We start from the raw sequence: 20,256 nt of genomic DNA, 5'->3' as shown, positions 1-20,256 counted from the left end.
ACAAAATTAATAGGATTTTGTTAGCAAATGCATGTTCATTTTGAAATATAAATGTATATATTGTAGCCTGGGAAAAATACACTCAGGACAACAAATACTTTTTCAGGTCTTTAATTCCTTTATCAGTTTGAGATGTTTTAATGCAGGAAGAGGGTATCAAAATAAAAGGAACAAAATGAATTTGAAAAAACAGTTTCTGCTGTTACAATCTCAGCTTAATTTTAGTCCACGCTATTATGTATCAACTGGTTACATATGCAATATGAAAATAAATAAAGCCAGATATACAAAACCAATACGGTAGTGGCAATTTTTGGCATACATGTGCTTAACTTCCAATCGCGTATAGTCTGGACCCTGAAGCAAGTTCTCCTTGCTCATGTTACGTGAACAGAGACTAACACATTCACCTTACTCTGTTACATTCACATTCGGTAATGAAACAATAAAGTAAGACAGAAATAAACTTTTACAATATACTGCCTTGTAGTTAAACTACTAAAAGACTAACCTGCTAGGCCAATAAGGAACTTCACATGGTCACACTGTCCAGTGCTGTTACCTTATTCGCGAAAATCTAAAGCATTCTCATGTAAAACATGTCAAATTACTCATATTCTAGATTTACAAACAAGTATAAATGAATTTAACTGCATATTATTAAATATTATTCATCTTTCCTCAGCATACCTGGGAAAAAGCAGCTCCCAGTACTTGATCTTTATCTCTCTAGAACATTGTAACTCTTATTTCTATTCACAACATCACCATTTTCTCTTAAAGACACAGGCAGCTATTTTACCATTACCAGGGTGAATGCTTAAATGCACTTTTAAAAATAAAAATAATATTCAATGGTCACTTGGGTACAGATATTAAAGTTATAAACATTACTGTTCAATGTTTATTACTTTAATATATGGTCAGTATCACTAATACACTTTATTAGGTATACCCACTCGTTAATGCAAATATCTAATCAGCCAATCATGTGGCAAAGCATAACTCAATGCATAAAAACATGCAGACATGGTCAAGAAGTTCAATTGTTGTTCAGACCAAACATCAGAACGGGGAAGAAATGTGATCTAAGTAACTTTGACCATGGCAGACAGGCTGGTTTGGAAATCTCAGAAACTGCTGATCTCCTGGGATATTTACACACAATACTCTCTAGAATTTACAAAGTATGGCGTGACAAACAAAAAATAGTCCAGTGAGCAACAGTTCTGTGGAGTAAAAGGCCTTGAGAGAGGTCAGAGGAGAATGGCCTACCTGGTTCAAGCTGACAGGAAGGTGACAGGAACTCAAATAGTCACGTGTTACAACAGTGGTGTGCTGAAAAGCATCACTGAATGCACAACACATCTTGCAACGGATGGGTTACAGCAGCAGGAGACCATGAACTCTCTTTTCGTTGGGCTGTATTCATGAGTATTCATGTATGGTTGAATGACAATTAAACTTGAAACTGAAACATATACTTAGTGGCCACTTTATTAGGTACAACAAGTACCTAACTAATAAAGTGGCGACTGAGTGCATATTTATAATTTATTTATTTATTGCTATCATATGTTTTTGTCAGTTTATTAAAAAAAAGAGAAAATCTTCAGATGCTGGAAATCCAAGCAACACACACAAAATGCTGGAGACAAAGACTGTACTTTTTTCAATAGATGCTGCCTGGCCTTTTTGTCAGTTTACCTGCTTCATTCTTTCATTGTTGACACTAATTACAACTGTTTTCATTGCTTGGTCCTGCCACATTTACGGATGCTGGTAATGTAAAATGAGTTTATTTGCCTGCATACAAACTAGACATTACTGAATAATGAGAGGGCAGTTGTAAATCCTGTTCTAGATGATTTCAGAGAGCATTATCTTGAATTCTACTGAAAGAAATTATATTTCTGCTACAGAGTGATTTAGATTTCTTATTTTGTGTAGGTGGCTGTTGGCCTGTTTTACAACTAATTTGTTATTTCTGTTGAATGTGTTGTCAAATGAAACCAAAATACTTCTTTCAGAAACTTACCTTAATAAGTAGGCAAACAAAATGATAATTTTAAACTGTTTTTTTCTTTTTGCAGTTGAGTCGACTGATGTCACTTTAACTATAATTCGTGAAGAAGGATTTGTGGGTGATGTTATTGTTCAGTACAGCACAAAACCAAATCTTTTCCTTCCACTTGTCAACCAAGCAACAGCAAATGAAGATTATAACAGCAGCCATGGCACAGTCATTTTAAAGGAAAACAGCACACAGGCTTTGATTAGACTTACGATATTTCCTGTAAGTTTCTTAAAGCACATGAATTGTTTACTTAGAAATACAGCACGGAACAGGCCCTTCTGGCTTTCATGCTGCGCAGCCCAGTAATCCCCCGAATTAACCCTAAACTAAACACAGGACGATTTACAATGGCCAATTAACCTACTAACCAGTACGTCTTTGGAATGTAGGAGGAAACTGGAGCACTCGGAGAAAGCCCACAGAGGATGCTGGGATTGAACTCCGAACTCCAAGCTGTAATAGTATCATGCTAACTGCTATGCTACTGTGGCGCCTAACGCACCTCTAGTTCTAAAGCATTTACTGCCAGTTGTTATTCCTGCTAAATACTGTTACTGTGGGTAATTCTGTAAAAAGAAAAGTGGGTGAGATGTTATACTAAATGCTTCTGGTGACTCTACATCAATTTATTAACCTCATTGGGTTATATTTTATGCTTATTTCTGGCAGTAGGATAAAGATTAGCTATATTTGTTTGTCACATATACTGTATTGTGCAATAGTCTTAGGCACATATATATGCTGTAGCTAGGGTACCTAGGACTTTTGCACAGTGCTGTATTTGTCAATGTAGATTGGAGAGCAAGTTTGTAAATCTGGCAGGAGCAAAGGATGTTGGGAAGGGTGAGGGTAAGTGCCATGGGAGGGGTGTGGGACAGATGGCAGAGAAGGAGTGCCAGGACGAGGGGACAGTGTAGGTGCAGACATGTCCAGCACTGAGATACCAGGCAAGGTCATTTGAATCTAAACAATTGGTTTACTGGCCAGTCCAGAATTTCTCTCTGGTGCTTCCCACTCCCTCCCCTCTCCCTTCCACTTTTCCCAACCATGATTCCCCTCTCCCTGCCTCCTTCCCATTCTCAGAACCATATCAGAATCAGGTTTATCATCACTCACATATGTCATGAAATTTGTTTTTTTATGTGGCAGCAATACAGTGTGATACATAAAATTACCACAGTCCTGTGCAAAAGTAGTAGGCACCCTAGCTATATATACATGTGCCTAAGACTTTCACAGTGCTATACATACCACAAAATGCCTCAATTGTATCAACAACCAGCAAAGTCTAACAATTTAATGTGGGTGGCCACCAATGGCGCTACCCCTTCCAGTGGCAGTGTAGCCTGCCCGCAAATTACTAACCCTAGCCCGTACGTATTTGTAATATGAGAGGACACCGGAACAGCTGAAAGAAACCCACACGATCACAGGGAGATCTTACATCTCCTTACAGACCACGGTAGGATTTCAAGCCGGTTGCTGGTGTGGTGAAGCATTACATTAACTGCCACACTACTGTGCAGAACAAGGAAGCAATTCTAACCTGAGATGGGAAATTAAAAACTTTGAATGCTAAAGAGAGTGCAAGCCTGGAACTAACTAGAAACTGATAGGTAAAGCCAGCTGGGTTGGGGAGGGGAGGATGAAGTAAGAAGCTGGGAGGTAATAGGCCCTTTACCCTTTACACCTATCACCTTCGAGCTTCGTACTCCCCCACCCACCTGGCTTCATCATTCACTTTCTAATTTATTCTCCTTACCCTTCCCTCACCTTCTTATTCTGGCATCTTCCCCCTTCCTTTCCAGTCCTGAAGAGGGGTCTCAAACCAAAACATCGACTATTTCTTCCTCTTCATAGATGCTGCCCAACCTGCTGAGTTTCTCCAGCATTTTGTGTGTGTGTGTTACTCTGGATTTCCAACATCTGCAGAATCTCTTGAGTTTATGCTTAACAGAGACCCAATGTAGACTGGAAGACCACTTCGTCAAGCACTTACACTCTGTACGCCAGTAAAAGTGGCGGGATCTCCTGGTAGCCACCCATTTCAATTCCACCTCCCATTCCCATTCTGACATGTTAGTCTATGACCTCCTCTACTGCTGCAGTGAGGTCATACTCAGGTTGGAGCAGCACCTTATATTCTGTCTGGAGCCTCCAATCTGATGGCATGAACATTGATTTTTCAAACTTCCAGTAATTGCCTCCCTCCCTCCCTCCCTCCTTCCCTCCCCCCATTTATCATTCCCCATTCCTGTTTCCCCCTCTCACATTATCTCTTTACCTGGCCATCACCTCCCTCTGGTGCTCCTTCCCCTTACCTTTCATCCATGGCCTTCTATCGTATCCTATCAAATTTCCCCTTCTCCAGCCCTTTCACAATTCATCTTCACCCCTTCCCCATCTCCCTGTTTCACCTATCGCCTACCACCTTGTGCTTCTTCCCCTCCCCCACCTCTTACTCTGACTTCTCCTCTTTCTTTCCAGACCTGATGAGCGATGTTCGCTCTAATTTCTAACGGCCAGTGTGCGCAAAAATCTTGTGTTGTGTTATTTTTTGCCCATTGACAGCAACATGTGTGCACTGAATTATTTCTTACAATGAAATCAGTATAAGGAAGCCAGTACTAAAATCTGCAGACAAATTATCACAATCTCCATGTTGTCAACACCATCCACATCAGAAACCTGAAAGGGAAATGTGATGGTGTACAATCGTGAAATATACTTAACATGGCAACGAGGTAGAGGGTGATAACCTTTTGTATGGAGTTTAAACTTCTTTGTGAGCTAGTAACAAAAGATGTGTGTGCACACACACCTTAGAGGGAACAGCGCCGATGAAGGGTCTCAGCCTGAAATGTCGACTGTGTACTCTTCTCCGTAGGTGCTGCCTGGCCTGCTGAGTTTCTCCAGCATTTTGTGTGTGTTACAAAGTTCCAATGTCAATACTGTTCAGACTCAAGGGGCCGAATAGCCTAATTCTGCTCCTATGTCTTATTATCTGATGGATGTTTAAGAGACTCTTAGTTAGGCACATGGATAAAAGAAAAATGGAGGGGTACGGAAGGGCTGGATTGATTGTGAAGTACGGTAGGCTTATATAGATTGACACAACATCATGGCTGAAGGATCCGTACTGCGCCGTAATGTTCTATGCTCTATTTTCTAAATAAGGTCTAACAGCATCATTACAGCAAAGACATCATGCCTTTATTTAATTAAGTAACACATCTGAGAATGAAAGGTGTACAAGGTGATAATTCTGCTCCTATATCTTGGTGGTCTCATGATAAGAGACATAGATTGAGTGGACAGCTAGAGACTTTTTCCAAGGGTAGAAATGGGTATTACAAAGAGGCCTAATTTTAAGGTTATTGGAGGAAAGTATGGGGGAGGGGATGTCTGAGGTAGGTTTTTACACAGAGTGGTGGGTGCATGGAACACCCTGCCAGAGTAGTGGTAGAGGCAGATACATTAGGGACATTTAAGAGATTCTTAGATGTATCATAGATTCACGTATCATAGGTCTTTCATTGATTCTGTTATAGTTATTTTATGGAAGCCTACTGTACAGGCCATTCACCCACAGTGTTATGCCAACCTGACTCCAAGAACACCCTCACCCTTCCTTTCCACATAGCCCTCCATTATTCTATCATCCATGGGATGAAAGAAAAATGTATCTGACATCTAAGTTCAAATATGTCCTCCAGGTCTTCGCCTGTGGCTAAGGAGGACACAAACGTACTGGTCAAGACCCCAGCAATCTCATCTCCTGCATCCTTCAATAACCTAGGGTAAATCTCATTACACCCTGGGGACTTATCTACCTTAATATTCCTTAGGAGGCCCAACACTTCCTCCTCCTTGATCTCTAATCGCCCTAACATATTAATAGACTCAGCATTGATCTCCTGGTCCTCCATATCCTTTTCCTTGGTAAATACTGAAGCAAAGTACTCAATAAGGATCTTATTCACATTCTCTGCATCCAAGCAAATGTTCCCCCCTTTATTCTTGAATGGTCTCACCCTCTCCCTAGTTATCCACTTGCTCTTGATGTATGTATAGAATGCCTTGGGATTCACCTCAATCCTACCTGCCAAGGACTCTTCTTGGTCCATCCTGGCTTTCCTAATTCCCTTCTTTAGTTCTTTTCTGGCACCTTTATACTCATGTGCTTTGTTTGATCCTAATTTCTGAATCTTTACATACTTTTCCTTTTCCTTCTTGACTAAATCCATCACCACTCTGTACATTCAAGGTTCTCTTAGTTTTCTATCCCCATCCTTCCTTCTAACAGGAATATACCTTTCCTGTACTCTACAATTGATCTTTAAACACCTGACTTGCCAGAGAAAACGTGTTCCCAGTTAACACTTCTTAGTTCCTGTCTAACGCTCTCTTAATGTGCTCTACTCCATTTTAAAACATTCTCACAAGGACCATATCTGTCCTTATCTTTAGCTATCTTGAAAGTTGAGGAGCTGTGTCACTCTTCCCTATCTGCTCACCCACTGAAAGGTCAGTCACCTGTTTCTCAATGTCCCGGTGGCTATTGGAGGGGGGGGGGGGGATTGGCTCTGTAGTTCAATCCCATCAGTGTGATTGCTCCCTTCCTATTCCTGAGTTCCACCCAAATGGACTCAGTGTCTGACCCCTCCATTATGTCTCCCTGAGTGCAGCTGTGATATTGTCCCTGATTAGTAACGCAACTCCACCTCCACTGTTACTTCTTCCTCTATCTTTTCTCATCAACAACCTTGTACAATAATCACCCATTCCTGCCTCTCTCTCTCAACTAAATTTCAGTCATGGCTACAATATCATCGTTCCATGTATTGATCATGCTCTATATTCATCACCCTAGCATTAAAGTACCGGTATACACACTTCAAACGATCTGACCTGTCATACCTGTTTTTCGATTTTGCCTTTCAATACTTTTCCTGACATCTACCTTCTGGTCTGATCCTTGCCTTACTGACCAGCCCTCTGCAAAACTAGTTTAAACTCCCTTGAGTAGCATCAGCAAACCTCCCGGCTGGATATAGATTCCCCTCCAGCTGAGGAGGATAATAAATCAGCCATAATGGAATGGCAGAGCAGACTTATTGAGCCAAATGGCCAATTCTGCTCCTACGACTTGTGGTGTTGATATCTAAAGTATGGACCTTTTGCCCATAGTGTCATGCTGACCTATATAATACTTGTATCTTATTAAAATTTATTTTTCTTTTTATTCAAGGACAACATTCCTGAATTACACGAAAGCTTTCTAGTTAACATTACTGATGTGAAACTGACCGATACTACGCATGTTGGAGGGAAGCCCAGAGTGAAGCATTTGCAAATGGAGCTTGCGGAAGTAACGATCAGAGAGAACGATGACCCCAGAGGAATCATTCATTTCAACACGTCAAGGGTATAATTTATTCTGTAATTTATACACGATTGCTCATTGAAATGCCACACCTAACTAACCAAAGGCTATTGAGTATGTTTCTCTACTCAGCAGGCTAGGCAGCATCTATAGGGAGAAGCGATGTCAATGTTTTGGGCCGAGACCCTTCGTCAGGACCCTTCGTGTGTGTTGTTGTTTGAATTTCCAGCATCTGCAGATCTCCTCTTGTTTTCTCTACTCAAATGCTTTAGTAATTGAGCTAGATTATTGTTCTACAATAAGTGATCAAAATTGACCAACGCACCACTGGCATCACCCTATCCTCAATCAGGGACATATAGACAGAAAGGTGCTGGAAGAAAACCAGGAACATCATGAAGGATCCCACCTACTCTGCTCATGGACTGTTTGTTCCACTCCCATCAGGGAGGAGGCTACATAGCATCCATCCCAGGGCCAGCAGGCTCAACAGTTACTCTCCCCAAGCAGTAAGGCTGATCAACACCTCCACCACTCCACATCCCCAACCACTACTACTTTAATCGTTTCCTGTCAGTCACCTTATGTACAGACACTCCTGTGCCTAGTGTCACTTCATGGACATACAATCAATCTATGCTATCTTACATATTTATATTTATTGATCCAAGATGGCGGCGCGACGCAGCTTGTAGTGGCCACTCTGGAACTAATTGTCTGTTATTTGTGAAGTGGGGTGCCGTGCGCAATCATAATCAATTGAAACAGATGTGGAAGCACGGAGAAACATCAGGAAATTCCAGTAAGACCTTCTTCCTTGCTGCTGCTGCTGCTGTGAGGTCCGGGACTCTGCTGGGAAGAACAGGCCCCCAGTCCTCGGGGTCGCTTTGCTGATGGCCGTTGGCGGGGCCGTCTTAATACACTCGGCAGAGGATGGAACTCGGAGAAGCTGTGCCGGAGGGTATGGTCGTCGGCTCGGAGGTTCAACGGACTCGGAGTCCTTTCGACGGACTCAGGTCGCTCTCGGTGTGTGCTGCGTCTGCGAGGCTGGTTTTGACAGAGCTTCCATTGTGTGCTGTGTCTGCGAGGCTGAGTCGGGCAGCGCCTTGAAGTCCATAGTGGGGGTACTCCCTTCTGCCGCCGGCGTGGGATGGCGAGTCTATCGGGACCCCGGCGACTTGTGGAAACTGTGGTGATTTCTTTTGAACTTACTGTCCTTTAACATCTTGGACTATTTTTACTGTGCCCATAGTCTTTTTTTTTATCAATTATGCTATTGTTTGCACTGTTGTAACTATATGTTGTAATTATGTGGTTTTGTGCAGGTCTTGTAGCTTTAGTTTTTGGTCCTGTTTGTCTGGTGGATTTGGAGCTCCTTTCCGGGGAACACACTAAGATGGTAGCGTGATATTAATACGCAGCAGCCTCTCCGGACTCTGGATTGGGGATTGTCAAATGTTACGTGGATTTTCTGGTGTAGTCTGTTTTGTCTTGTGCTTCTGTGATATCATTCTGGGGGAACGTTGTCTCATTTTTTAACTGCATTGCATTTGTGGTTTCTAAATGACAATAAACTGAATCTGAATCTGAATTATTGTGTTTTTTATTGTTATGTTCTTTAACTTTTGTGGGGTATTTTTTGTTGCATCAGAACCAGAGTAAAAATTATTTTGTTCTCTTTTAAACTTGTGTACATTAAGTAATCTTAAATCTTCTGTTTCTTAGATGAAATTCACACACAAAATGCTGGAAGAACTGAGCAGGTCAGGCAGCATCTATGGAGGGGAATAAACAGCCGATGTTTTGGGCTGAGATCCCTTCGCCAGGACCCTTTATTCATCTCAAACCACTGACTGTTCATTCCTTCCATACATGCTGCTTGACTTGACAAGTTCCTACAGCATTTTGTGTATGTTGCTGAAGATTTCCAACTTCTCCAATGTCTATCCTGAAGGAGGGTCTCAGCTCGAAACGTTGACTGTTTATTCATTTTCTTAGATGCTGCCTGATCTGCAGAGTTTCTCCAGCATTTTGTGTGTGTTGCTTTGGATTTCCAGCACCTGCAGAATCTTAGGTGGCAACAGTATAGAGTCGTGAATACTTCAGCTTGAAAATTTACACAGAACATGCTCGTACAAAATCATACAATAATTCATGGATCCCACAGGAGCAGTTAGTGCGACCCTCTTACAGCTCTGGACATCGGAGTTCAGAGTTCAATTCCAATGTGGAGTTTGTACATCTCCCCTGTGACCTTGTGGGTTTCCTCTGGGTGCTCCAGTTTCTTCCCACAGTCCGAAGGCGTATCGGTTAGTAGGTTAATTGGCTGTAAATTGTCCCGTGATCAGGTTGGGGTTAAATCAGTAGTTGTTGAGCAGCGTGGCTTGAAGGATCGGAAGGTTCTATTTCACACTATATCTCTATCAAAAATTGGAATAAATTAACTTGGTCAGTTTATGGTAAAGTGATTAATAATACTATACAATATCTGTTAAATATTGGCAGAATGAAACCGATGCGGTTGTCGCGTATGAGATGGCCCCTCCAGGAAACCTGCTGAAATTGCCAGTAATCCGTAGTGGTGGCAGATTTGGAGAAGTAACTGTACTTTGGGAAGCTCTGCCCAGAAGTGCCAGTTTCTCAGATTTTACACCGTCCAATGGAACTCTCACTTTTGCTGAAGGAATGGTAAGCTTTATTTCATGTGGCCTGAAATGGAAGTGGCAAGATCTTTGGCCCAATTAGTCTGTGTTGTATTTCCCTTTCACTCTTTCATCCTAATCCCATACGTCTCCTTTTGTTAAACACTGTGGACTCCGGTTCATTGGGACACATCGGGATCAGTACAATTTGGCTTCTCCAATTAGCTGAAGTTTAATGGAAATAGCTAAAAAGGTCTAAAAAAGACAGACTGTTGTTTAACTGAGTAAATACAGAATAAATTAACTGAAATACAGAATAAATTAGGACACTATCAATGCTACTACAGTTCTAGAAAACAGTGTATTAGTTCCCAATCATTACTAACAGTAGAATTCAGCGAACAGTGCCATACTCTTTTGATTGACTGTAAATGAACAAAATCAGTGCAGACACCTAGTGCAGATAATGGACTGCCTTCATACAATGCTATTGACAATTGCATCCTCCAATTCTTCATTTTCATTGCGACTTTCAACATAATTGTTGATACCTTCAAATTCTTCATCGGCCCAACTTGTTGAAGCAGTGAAATTCTTTTATTTTCACTCCTGGCTGTTTCTGGCACCTGCAGTGAGCAAAGCCATTCTGAATTGTCTGACAGCTTATAACTCACCAAATATCAGTGACAAAACTCACTGCTTTTTGAAGCACATGCATCTGATGCTACTTAAAAATTGTTCACTCTAAGTATGGTGTAGTGCATAACGGCCACACAAGTGCACGTGGCTGATGCTAGTTTAAAAACTGTTCAGAAACCGTCTCTTGTCCCAATTAAGCAGCATTGTATGCCAGAGAAATGAAGAGAACCCTGGCTATGTTGAATAGGATTTGTTCTTTAAGAGTTGGCCTAAATAAACTGCTACTGTGATTAACCAATGGCCCAATTAATCGGAATCCACTGTATTTATTTAATATTCATTGAGATAATTGCAGTACCACATATTCCAGGGTTATGTTATTTCGGGTAATGGAAATTCACCTTTACGGAATTCAAAGCCAAAGTTAAGTTTAACGGTAAAGATTAGCTTTATTTGTCACATGTACATCAAAACATTCAGTGAAATGTGTTGTTTGTGTCAAATCAAATTGGTGAGGATCGTGCTGGCCAGCCTGCAAGTGTTGTCACATATCCGTTGCCATATATCATGCCCACAATACTAACTGTATGTCTTCGGAATGTGGGAAGAAACCAGAGCACCCAGAGGAAACCCCCGTGGAACCTCAATCACTAGTACTGTAATAGCATTATGCTGGTGTGCATCTATCGTCAGATGCACAAGTACATATACTTCACCATGGATGGTCTGAAGCCCAGCTGCGAAAGGAGGAGGGTTGGGTATGGGGCAAGCAACCCAGTCCCATAAAACCCCAGTGCTACAGAAATGCCCCTAGAAGCTCCAAAGACCTCATAACTGAGAAAGGAAGGAGACTCCAAGGAGGTGGACTGTACCTGGAGACAAGTTGAAAGACTGGCCAAGAACACAAGGACAGAGGTCTCTGGTGAGCTACTGCCGGTAGCCAATGCCCCAGCAGGGGTGATGGGGCTTAAGAAAAAGAAATAGACAAGTTCATATATTCGCAACTGCAATGAAGAAATCCCTTGTGGCAGCATCAGACACATAGCATCATATAAGCAGCATTCACAATAAAAACAGAATTAAACAGAAATTAGACACATTTTTACAAGAAAGAACACAATTAGAACAGAAAGAAACAAAGTAATATACAAAACGCCCGATGAACTCAGTGCATCTATGGAGGGAAATGGACAAGTGATGTTTTGGGTTGTAACTCTTCCCACCGTTGATGCTGCCTGACCCGCTGAGTTCTCCAGCAACTTTTGTGCATTGCTTCAGATTCCTCTTGTTACTCAAAAAAAGGCAAACATTTTATAACCTTACTTTATTGTAAAGTTGTCAAAATGGTCATGGTGTTGCTAATTTACAGTGATTAGGATTGTGTCAGATGGTTCAGAAGCTGAACGGTTGAAAGGAAATAGCTGTTCTAGAAATAAACGGTTCATAATTTTTTATTTAAAAAGAGATCAGAATAAAAATTTGCTGACATGGAATTTATTTGGCAAAGAAACATAAATACAAAATTTATACAAGGGGGCTTTCAGGAAGGTATGGAGGGATGTCAGAAGTAGGCTTTGTTTTTATACAGAGAGTACTGAGCACCTGCTAGGGGTGGTGGTGAGACAGATACATTAGGGACATTTAAGAGACTCTTTGATAGGCACATGGATGAAAGTAAAATTAGTTAGATTGGTAAAATGGTTCAGTTGATGTTAGAATAGGTTAAAAGGTTGGCACAGCATTTTGGACCGTAGTGGCTGTATTTTGCTGTAAGGTTGTATGTTCTATATTCAGTGTTCTAGAACTAAACAAGTTCAAGTTTAATTCTTATTCAGCTATATATGAATACCCATGAACACAGTCAAATGAAACAGCAAGTTTTCCACCAGGGTCAAGGTGCAAAAACAGAGTATCAAACTGTCAAACACAGCACGAGGCCGATACAAAGCATATAAGATGGCAGAAAACATATAATTACACACAAAAAATATAATATAGCCCAAGTCCCTGAGTGTCATGTCCTATAGATTGATGGTGCATGAACGTTGTTGGGAAGATCGAGCCTAAAGCAGATCTGCTGATAAGCCATTTTGTTACTACAAGTATATTTTCTCATTTATCAAGTCACCTCTCATTCTCCTCACTTTACCAAAATCTCCAAATGAGAATGGTTATCTTAAAATAGAAACATAGAAAATAGGAGCAGGAGTAGGCCATTCGGCCCTTCGAGCCTGCACCGCCATTCAGTATGATCATGGCTGATCATCCAACTCAGAACCCTGTACCTGCTTTCTCTCCATACCCCCGATCCCTTTAGCCACAAGGGCCATATCTAACTTCCTCTTAAATATAGCCAATGAACCGGCCTCAACTGTTTGCTGTGGCAGAGAATTCCACAGATTCACCACTCTCTGTGTGAAGAAGTTTTTCCTCATCTCGGTCCTAAAAGGCTTCCCCTTTATCCTTAAACTGTGACCCCTCGTTCTGGACTTCCCCAACATCGGAAACAATCTTCCTGCATCTAGCCTGTCCAATCCCTTTAGAATTATATACGTTTCAATAAGATCTTGGAAACAATCATTCCATAACATAGTGAGGTGCACAGTACTGATGAAGAAGCATGGGGTCTCAAACATCGGTATTTGTAAATAACCAAACCAAAAACTTTCTAACACAATTTTAACATTTTGTTTGAAGCATTCTGCAATTCTAGAAATCACCATAGTGGATGATAATCTGACCGAATTTCTGGAGACATTCTGTGTTGTACTAACGGAAGTGACGGGAGGTGCCACAATAGGAGATGACAACGTTATTACTGTCAACATTCCCAACAACGACTCCCCTGTGGGAGTGTTCGGGTTTGTGGAACGTTACGTAAGCAATCTTTTCCTTCCTTCTCAGTCGTGTTTAACGTTCAAATTTAGTTATAAGATTTGTCAATGATATGGAGACTGAAACATTAATGCAAATTACTTATAATTTATGGAATATCAATGTCTCTTACAGGCCAGCATTTATGCCTCATCATTAATACCTTTTAATTTCAAGTTCAAGTTTATTGTCATCTGACTCTACATAAATGGTGGCTGTCAGTCTTGTCCAATGTGGAAAAGCCGTTGCACTGGGGCAGTCCCACCTACTTGACCTCAGAAGTCCAGGTCCAGTGGGACGAACAAGCATCACAAACTGGGATCTTCCTCAGTTGCAGCAGATGACCATGATGTCTTCTGTCATGCCCTAATGGCCCGTTGGATTTCATTCACCCAGTCTGCCGGAGCTGACTTTGCATGCTGCGACAGGCATGTCCCTAGTTCATCAGGGTATGAGGCTGCCAGCTACCCTCCACTGGTTTAGCCCATCTGTCAAAGCGGTGTACTGGGATGTGGCCACTGTCACATGCAAATAGCTATTTAGAGCCACAGATGAGAGTGGGGTCCAATGATGAGTGAGCTGCCTTGGAATGGACACAATCAGCCCCTTCATCAGGGGTGTTACCCCTCCCTGGGTGCCCCGTGCACCCCTCCATGTATAAAACCAAATCACAGTGCACCCACAACACATATATTGTACAAGGTACATAAAACCAAATATTACTGCAAATGTTAATAAAATATCATTCAAATTGTATGTAATGCACAACACAGGTAAACAGTAAACAGCTTGCTCTCCTAGTGACAAGACATCAGTGGTGGCTGTATATTCATTAGTCTCGCAGCCTGAGGGAAGAACCTGTTACGCAGTCTGGCAGTCCTAGTCCTGATGCTCCTGGACCTCCTCCCTGATGGTGGTGGGTCAAAGAGATTGTGGGATGGGTGGTAGGGATCCTCAACAATGTGCTGGGACCTTCATCTTAAGTGCTCCTGGTAAATTGCCTTTGAGAAGATGTAATAGGCAGTCACCTTGAGCTGCAATAGTGTTTCCAGAGCGGTTCCTCATATCGTGATGATAGAAGTTCCAGGAAATACATACATTAGTAACTGAAGAATGTTGATCATTTTACACACTTAGATGCTCATGTGACTTTATGCAGTATGGCGTTCTTTTGCACCTAAGCCTTTGTCCTGTGTCGTGTTCACTGGGGTGCTGTTAGTGTAACAGCAGTACAGTACATTTACTTACTTATTTAGAGATACAGCATTTAAATAGCCGTTCTGGCCCTTCAAACCACATGGCCCCAGCAATCCTCAATTCAACACTAGCCTAATCACAGGACAACTTACAATCACCAATTAACCTACCAACTGGTAGATCTTTGGACTGTGGGAGGAAACAAGAGCACCCGGAGGAAACCCATGTATTTCATGTGGAGGACGTAACTGCATTGCACTCTCCCACTCACCCACCTTCCTCTTCACCTGGTCTCACCTATCACCTCCCAGCTTGCACTCCATCCCCTCTCCACATCTTCTTATTCTTTCTTCTTCCCCTTTCCTTTCCAATCCTGATGAATTGTCTTGGCCCAAACCATCAACTGTTGTTCATTTCCATAGCTGAGTTCCTCTAGCACAGCAGCATATTTGAGATTGTAATATTTCTGACAATGATTAGATCAGATATGGGAACAAGTTTGAAGAATTCAAGTTCAGATCAGGTCTGTATTGACTGTCTGTTGTCAGATCATACACTGGTCAGGTTTTAGGTGTTAAGAACTTAAGGGTTACTGATACACAACTTTTTTCTTTTAGGTAGCGGTTGAGGAACCATCGACATTCGATGATCCAGCTGGCTTGGTGTCCTTTACTGTCCGTCGAAAGGAAGGTCACGGCTCAGTTCGAATTGTTTGGCAGGTGGACGATGCTGCCATCGATGACCTCACACCCCTTTCTGGAACTTTGACATTCAGTCAGGTAGGAATAGTAATAGAAACAAATGGGTAAAATCTGCATTTTACTGTAGTATTTTACCACTTACTCATTGATCCAGCGGGCATTTTTAATTTAATTTTATTTGGAGACAAAGCACAGTAACGGCCAACCAGTGCAAAAAGCCCGTGCTGGCCAATTACACCCATGCGACGATTTACCGGGGCTAACTCAATTGGCCCAGTTAGCCTTTTAAATTAAATTTTATTTAGAAATATAGCACAATAACAGGCCCTTCTGGCCTTCTGAGCCCACGCTGGCCAATTACATCCATGTGATCAATTAACCTACTAACGAGTATGTCTTTGGACTGTGGGAGGAAACAGGAGCACACGGAGCAAATTGACAAGGAAATGATGAGAGTATATAGTGACAAGAATTTAAAACTTATAAAACTAATCCTATAAAAGAAAAAACTGAAATAATTATGTGAATATCTACTGTGATTAGAATGGACTCTTGACCATTCTATCTCATTATGACCTTGGACTTTATTGCCTACCTTCTCTAACTGTAACACTTTATTTTATTTATTTTATTGAGATACAGCGCAGAATAAGCCCTTTTGGTCCTTTGAGCCATGCCGCTAGCAACCCCTGATTTAACCCTAGCCTAATCACGGGACAACTTACCAATTAACCTACCAACTGGTACGTTTTTGGACTGTGGTAAAGAACTGGAGGAAACGCCACGCTTTCCATGGGGACAATGTACAGACTCCTTACGGATGATGTTGGAATTGAACTCTGACTCCAACACCCTGAGTTATAATAGTGTCGCACTAACCGCTATGTTACTGTGGCGTAATTCTGTTATCATTTTACCTTGCATTGCTTCAATGCACTGTTAGACCATAAGACCATAAGATATAGGAGCAGAATTAGGCCATTTGGCCCATTGAATTTGCTCCGCCATTTCATCATGGCTGATCCATTTTTCCTCTCAGCCCCAATCTCCTGCCTACTCCTTGTATCCCTTCATGCCCTGACCAATCAAGAATTCATCAACCTCTGCCTTAAATATACATGAAGACTTACATAGCTGCTGTGGTGACGGATTCCACAGATTTACCACCCTCTGGCTAAAGAAATTCCTCCTCATATCCATTCTAAAAGACAGCCTCTGTTGTGAGGCTGAGTGTTTGGTCTTAGTCTCTCCCACCACAGGAAAAATACTCTCCACATCCGCTCTATTAAGGCCTTCCACCATTTGATAGATTTCAATTAGGTCACTCCTCAATGTTCAGTTTTTTTTGTATTTTCACTCCATTTAGAAAACAGTCAACCCTTTCATTTCTTCTACCAAAGTGTATGTCTGTACACTTCTTGATATTGTACTCCATCTGGCATTTCTTTGCGCATTCTCCTAATTTCTCCTAATCTCTCCTAAATCCTCTGTAGCCTCTCTACTTCCTCAAAACTACCTCCCCCCCCCCACCCATCTTTGTATTGTCTGCAAATTTCGCAACAAAACTGTCATCAAAACTGTCATCCAAATCTTTGACATATAACAAAAAAGTATCGGTCCCAACACAGACCCCATCAGCCAGCCAGAAAAGGCTCCCTTTATTTCAATTCTTTGCCTCCTGTCAATCAGCCATTGCTTTATCAATGCTAGTATCTTTCTTGCAATGCCATAGGCTCATAACTAGTTAAGCAGCCTCATGTGTGATAACTTGTCAAAGGCCTTTTGAAAATCCAAGTGCACAACATCAACGGATTTTCCTTTGTCTATCCTGCTGGTTATCTCTTCAAAGAATTCTAACAGATTTGACAGGCAAGATTTTCCCGTGAGGAAACCAACCTACTTTATCATGTGCCTTCAAATACCCTGAAACCATAATTGACTCCCAACATCTTCCCAGCCACAGAGGTCAGACTAACTGGCCTATAGTTTCTGCCTCTCTCCCCTCCATATTTGTAAGTTTGGTATGGGCCCCCAAATCCTAAGAACTGTCTACAGGGGCACAATTGAGAGCATCCTGACTGGCTGCATCATTGCCTGGTATGGGAACTGTACTTCCTTCAATCACAGGACTCTGCAGAGAGTGGGAGTGGTGCGGACAGCCCAGTGCATCTGTAGTTATGAACTTCGCACTATTCAGTACATTTACAAAGGCAGGTGTGATAAAAGGGCCCGAAGGATCATTGGGGACCCAAGTCACCCCAACCACAATCTATTCCAGCTGCTACCATCCGGGAAATGGTACCGCAGCATAAAAGCCAGGACCAACAGGCTCCGGGACAGCTTCTTCCACTAGGCCATCAGACTGATTCACTCACGCTGATTTGAGTGTACTTCTATGTTGCATTGACTGTTCTATTTATTATAAATGATTATAAATTACTCTGATTGTGTATTGCACATTTAGATGGAGACGTCATGTAGAGTTTTTTACTCCTCATGTATGTGAAGGATGTAAGAAATACAGTCAATTCAATTCAATACATGCATGTGCCTATCTAAGAGACTTCTGATGTTTCTGTGGTACCGGCCTCCACCATTACGCCGGCAGTTTGTTCGAAACACCACCACTCTCTGTGTATAAAAAAAATGCTACAGTGTACCTTTGATATTTCCCCTAAACTTTCCTCCACTCACCTTAAATGGATGTTCTCTTGTATTGGACATTGCCTCCCTAGGAAAAAGTTGCTGGTTGTCTACTCTATCTCTGCCTCCCATAATTGTATACACCTGAATCAAGTTGCCTGTCATCCTCCTTTGCTCCAAAGAGAAAAGCCTTAGCTTATTCAACCTTTCCTCATAAAGCATGTTCTCTAATCTTGACAGCATTTGCTAAGTCTCCTGCCTATCCTCTCTAAAGCTCCACATCTTTCCTGTAATGAGGTGACTGGAGTTGTATGACACTGTCTGTGTGGTCTAACCAGGTTTTTATAGAGCCATTATGTTTCTTCACATCTCTTGAACTCAATCCACTGACTAATGAAGGTGAGCACACCGTATACCACCTTAACCATCCTATCAATTTTCTTTGCTACTTTGAGACACTTTATGGACTTGTTCCTAAGATTGCTCTGCTCCTCCACATTGCTAAGAATCCTGCTATTAACTTGCATTTTGGCTTCAAATTCAAAAAGCTTTCACTTCATAGTTTCCAGATTGAACACCACCTGCCACTTCTCAGCCCAGCTTTGCACCCTGTTTATATCCCATTGTATTCTACAACCTTCTACACTAACCACAAAACCACCAATCTCCATGTCATCTGCAAACTTACTAACCCTCCCTTCCGCTTCCTCATCCAAGTCACTTATAAAAATCCCTGAGCAGGGGTCCCAGAACTGATCCCTGTGGAACACCACAGGTCACTGACCTCCAGAAGAATACTCTCCATCTTTAACTGCCCTCTGTCTTCTGTGAGTAAATCTTTTCTGAATCCACACAGAAAGTTTCCAAGGATCCCATAACTCATGACCTACTGGATGAACCTAAGATAGGGAACTTTGTCAAATGTCTTATTAATAATCCACATAGACAACATCCATTGACCTTTATCAATTTGTTTAGAACATAGAACACTACAGCAGAATACAGGCCTTATGGTCATGAAGTGTCAACCTTTGGACCTACTCTAAGATTAATCTAACCTTTCCCTCCTATACAGCACTCCATTTTTCTATCGTTTACGTGCCTATCTCAGAGCTTCTTAAAAGTCCCTAATATTTTGTCACTTGGTTCCAAGTATATCGTGCGGAGGGAAATAATTGCATTCTAACATTTTTCTCTACTGGCAGTCATTTTTCGCCTTGATGTTCTTCCTTTCAGAATCAGAACCAGGTTTACTATCCCTGGCATATGCTTCAATGGTTCAATTTAATATCACAGAATGTATATTATGCATATGTCATGAGATATGTTGTTTTCTGGCAGCATATTAAAATACATAATAATAAAGCTAGAAATTTTATTAGATTAAATTTAGAAAAAGCAGCGAAAAAAAACAAAAAAAAAAGTAAGTTAGTGTCCATGGGTTCATTGTCCATTCAGAAATCTGATGGCGGGGGGAAAGAAGCTGTTACTGAAACATTGAGCATGTGTCCTTAGGCTCCTGTGTCTCCTTGAAGGAAGCAATGAGAACAAGGCATGTCCTGTGTGATGGGGGTCTTTAATGATGGTTGCCAATTTTTGAGTCATTGTCTTTTCCTTTCTTCAGATCTCTGCAGTGCAGAAATAATTTATTATTTGCATGAATGAGTTTATAAATAATTTGCAAACCTCTTCGGTGTAATATCTATTCAAGAGATGCTTCATTCAATTCACCTTTTTGTGAGCCTTCAAAAGTTCAAAGTTCAAAATAAATTTATCATCAAAGTACATATATGTTAGCATTCAGAAACCTGAGATCATTTTCTTTTGGGCATTCACAGTAAATACAGGAAACACAATGAAATCAATGAAAGATCACCTCCAACAGGATGGACAACCAACCACTGTATGCATAGCAAGCTTTGCAAATATAAAAAGAATGAATGAATGAATGAATAAATAAATAGATAAATAAATAGATGAATGAATGCTCAATAATTATCAACACCATGAGATGAAGAGTCTTTGAAAGTGAGTCCATAGGTTATGGAAACAGTCCAGTGATGGGGCAGTGTAGATGAGAGAGGTTATCCTCTCTGG

At 41.4% G+C, this 20,256-nt stretch overlaps 1 protein-coding gene across 1 annotated transcript in view; it reads left to right on the top strand.

Moving 5' to 3' along the window:
- The window catches only part of adgrv1 (adhesion G protein-coupled receptor V1), a 528,099-nt gene that overhangs the window by 258,229 nt on the left and 249,614 nt on the right, over positions 1 to 20,256 (top strand). Inside the window, exons 55-59 of the mRNA XM_073066702.1 lie at positions 2,094 to 2,296; positions 7,329 to 7,505; positions 9,969 to 10,151; positions 13,442 to 13,621; positions 15,433 to 15,594. Of these exons, the coding sequence (XP_072922803.1) occupies positions 2,094 to 2,296; positions 7,329 to 7,505; positions 9,969 to 10,151; positions 13,442 to 13,621; positions 15,433 to 15,594 (905 nt within the window). The remainder of the gene's footprint in view (positions 1 to 2,093; positions 2,297 to 7,328; positions 7,506 to 9,968; positions 10,152 to 13,441; positions 13,622 to 15,432; positions 15,595 to 20,256) is intronic.

Source organism: Hemitrygon akajei, chromosome 2 (genome assembly GCF_048418815.1).
Source record: "Hemitrygon akajei chromosome 2, sHemAka1.3, whole genome shotgun sequence".
NCBI classification, from domain to species: domain Eukaryota; kingdom Metazoa; phylum Chordata; class Chondrichthyes; order Myliobatiformes; family Dasyatidae; genus Hemitrygon; species Hemitrygon akajei.
This window is presented reverse-complemented; position numbering and strand designations above follow the sequence as displayed.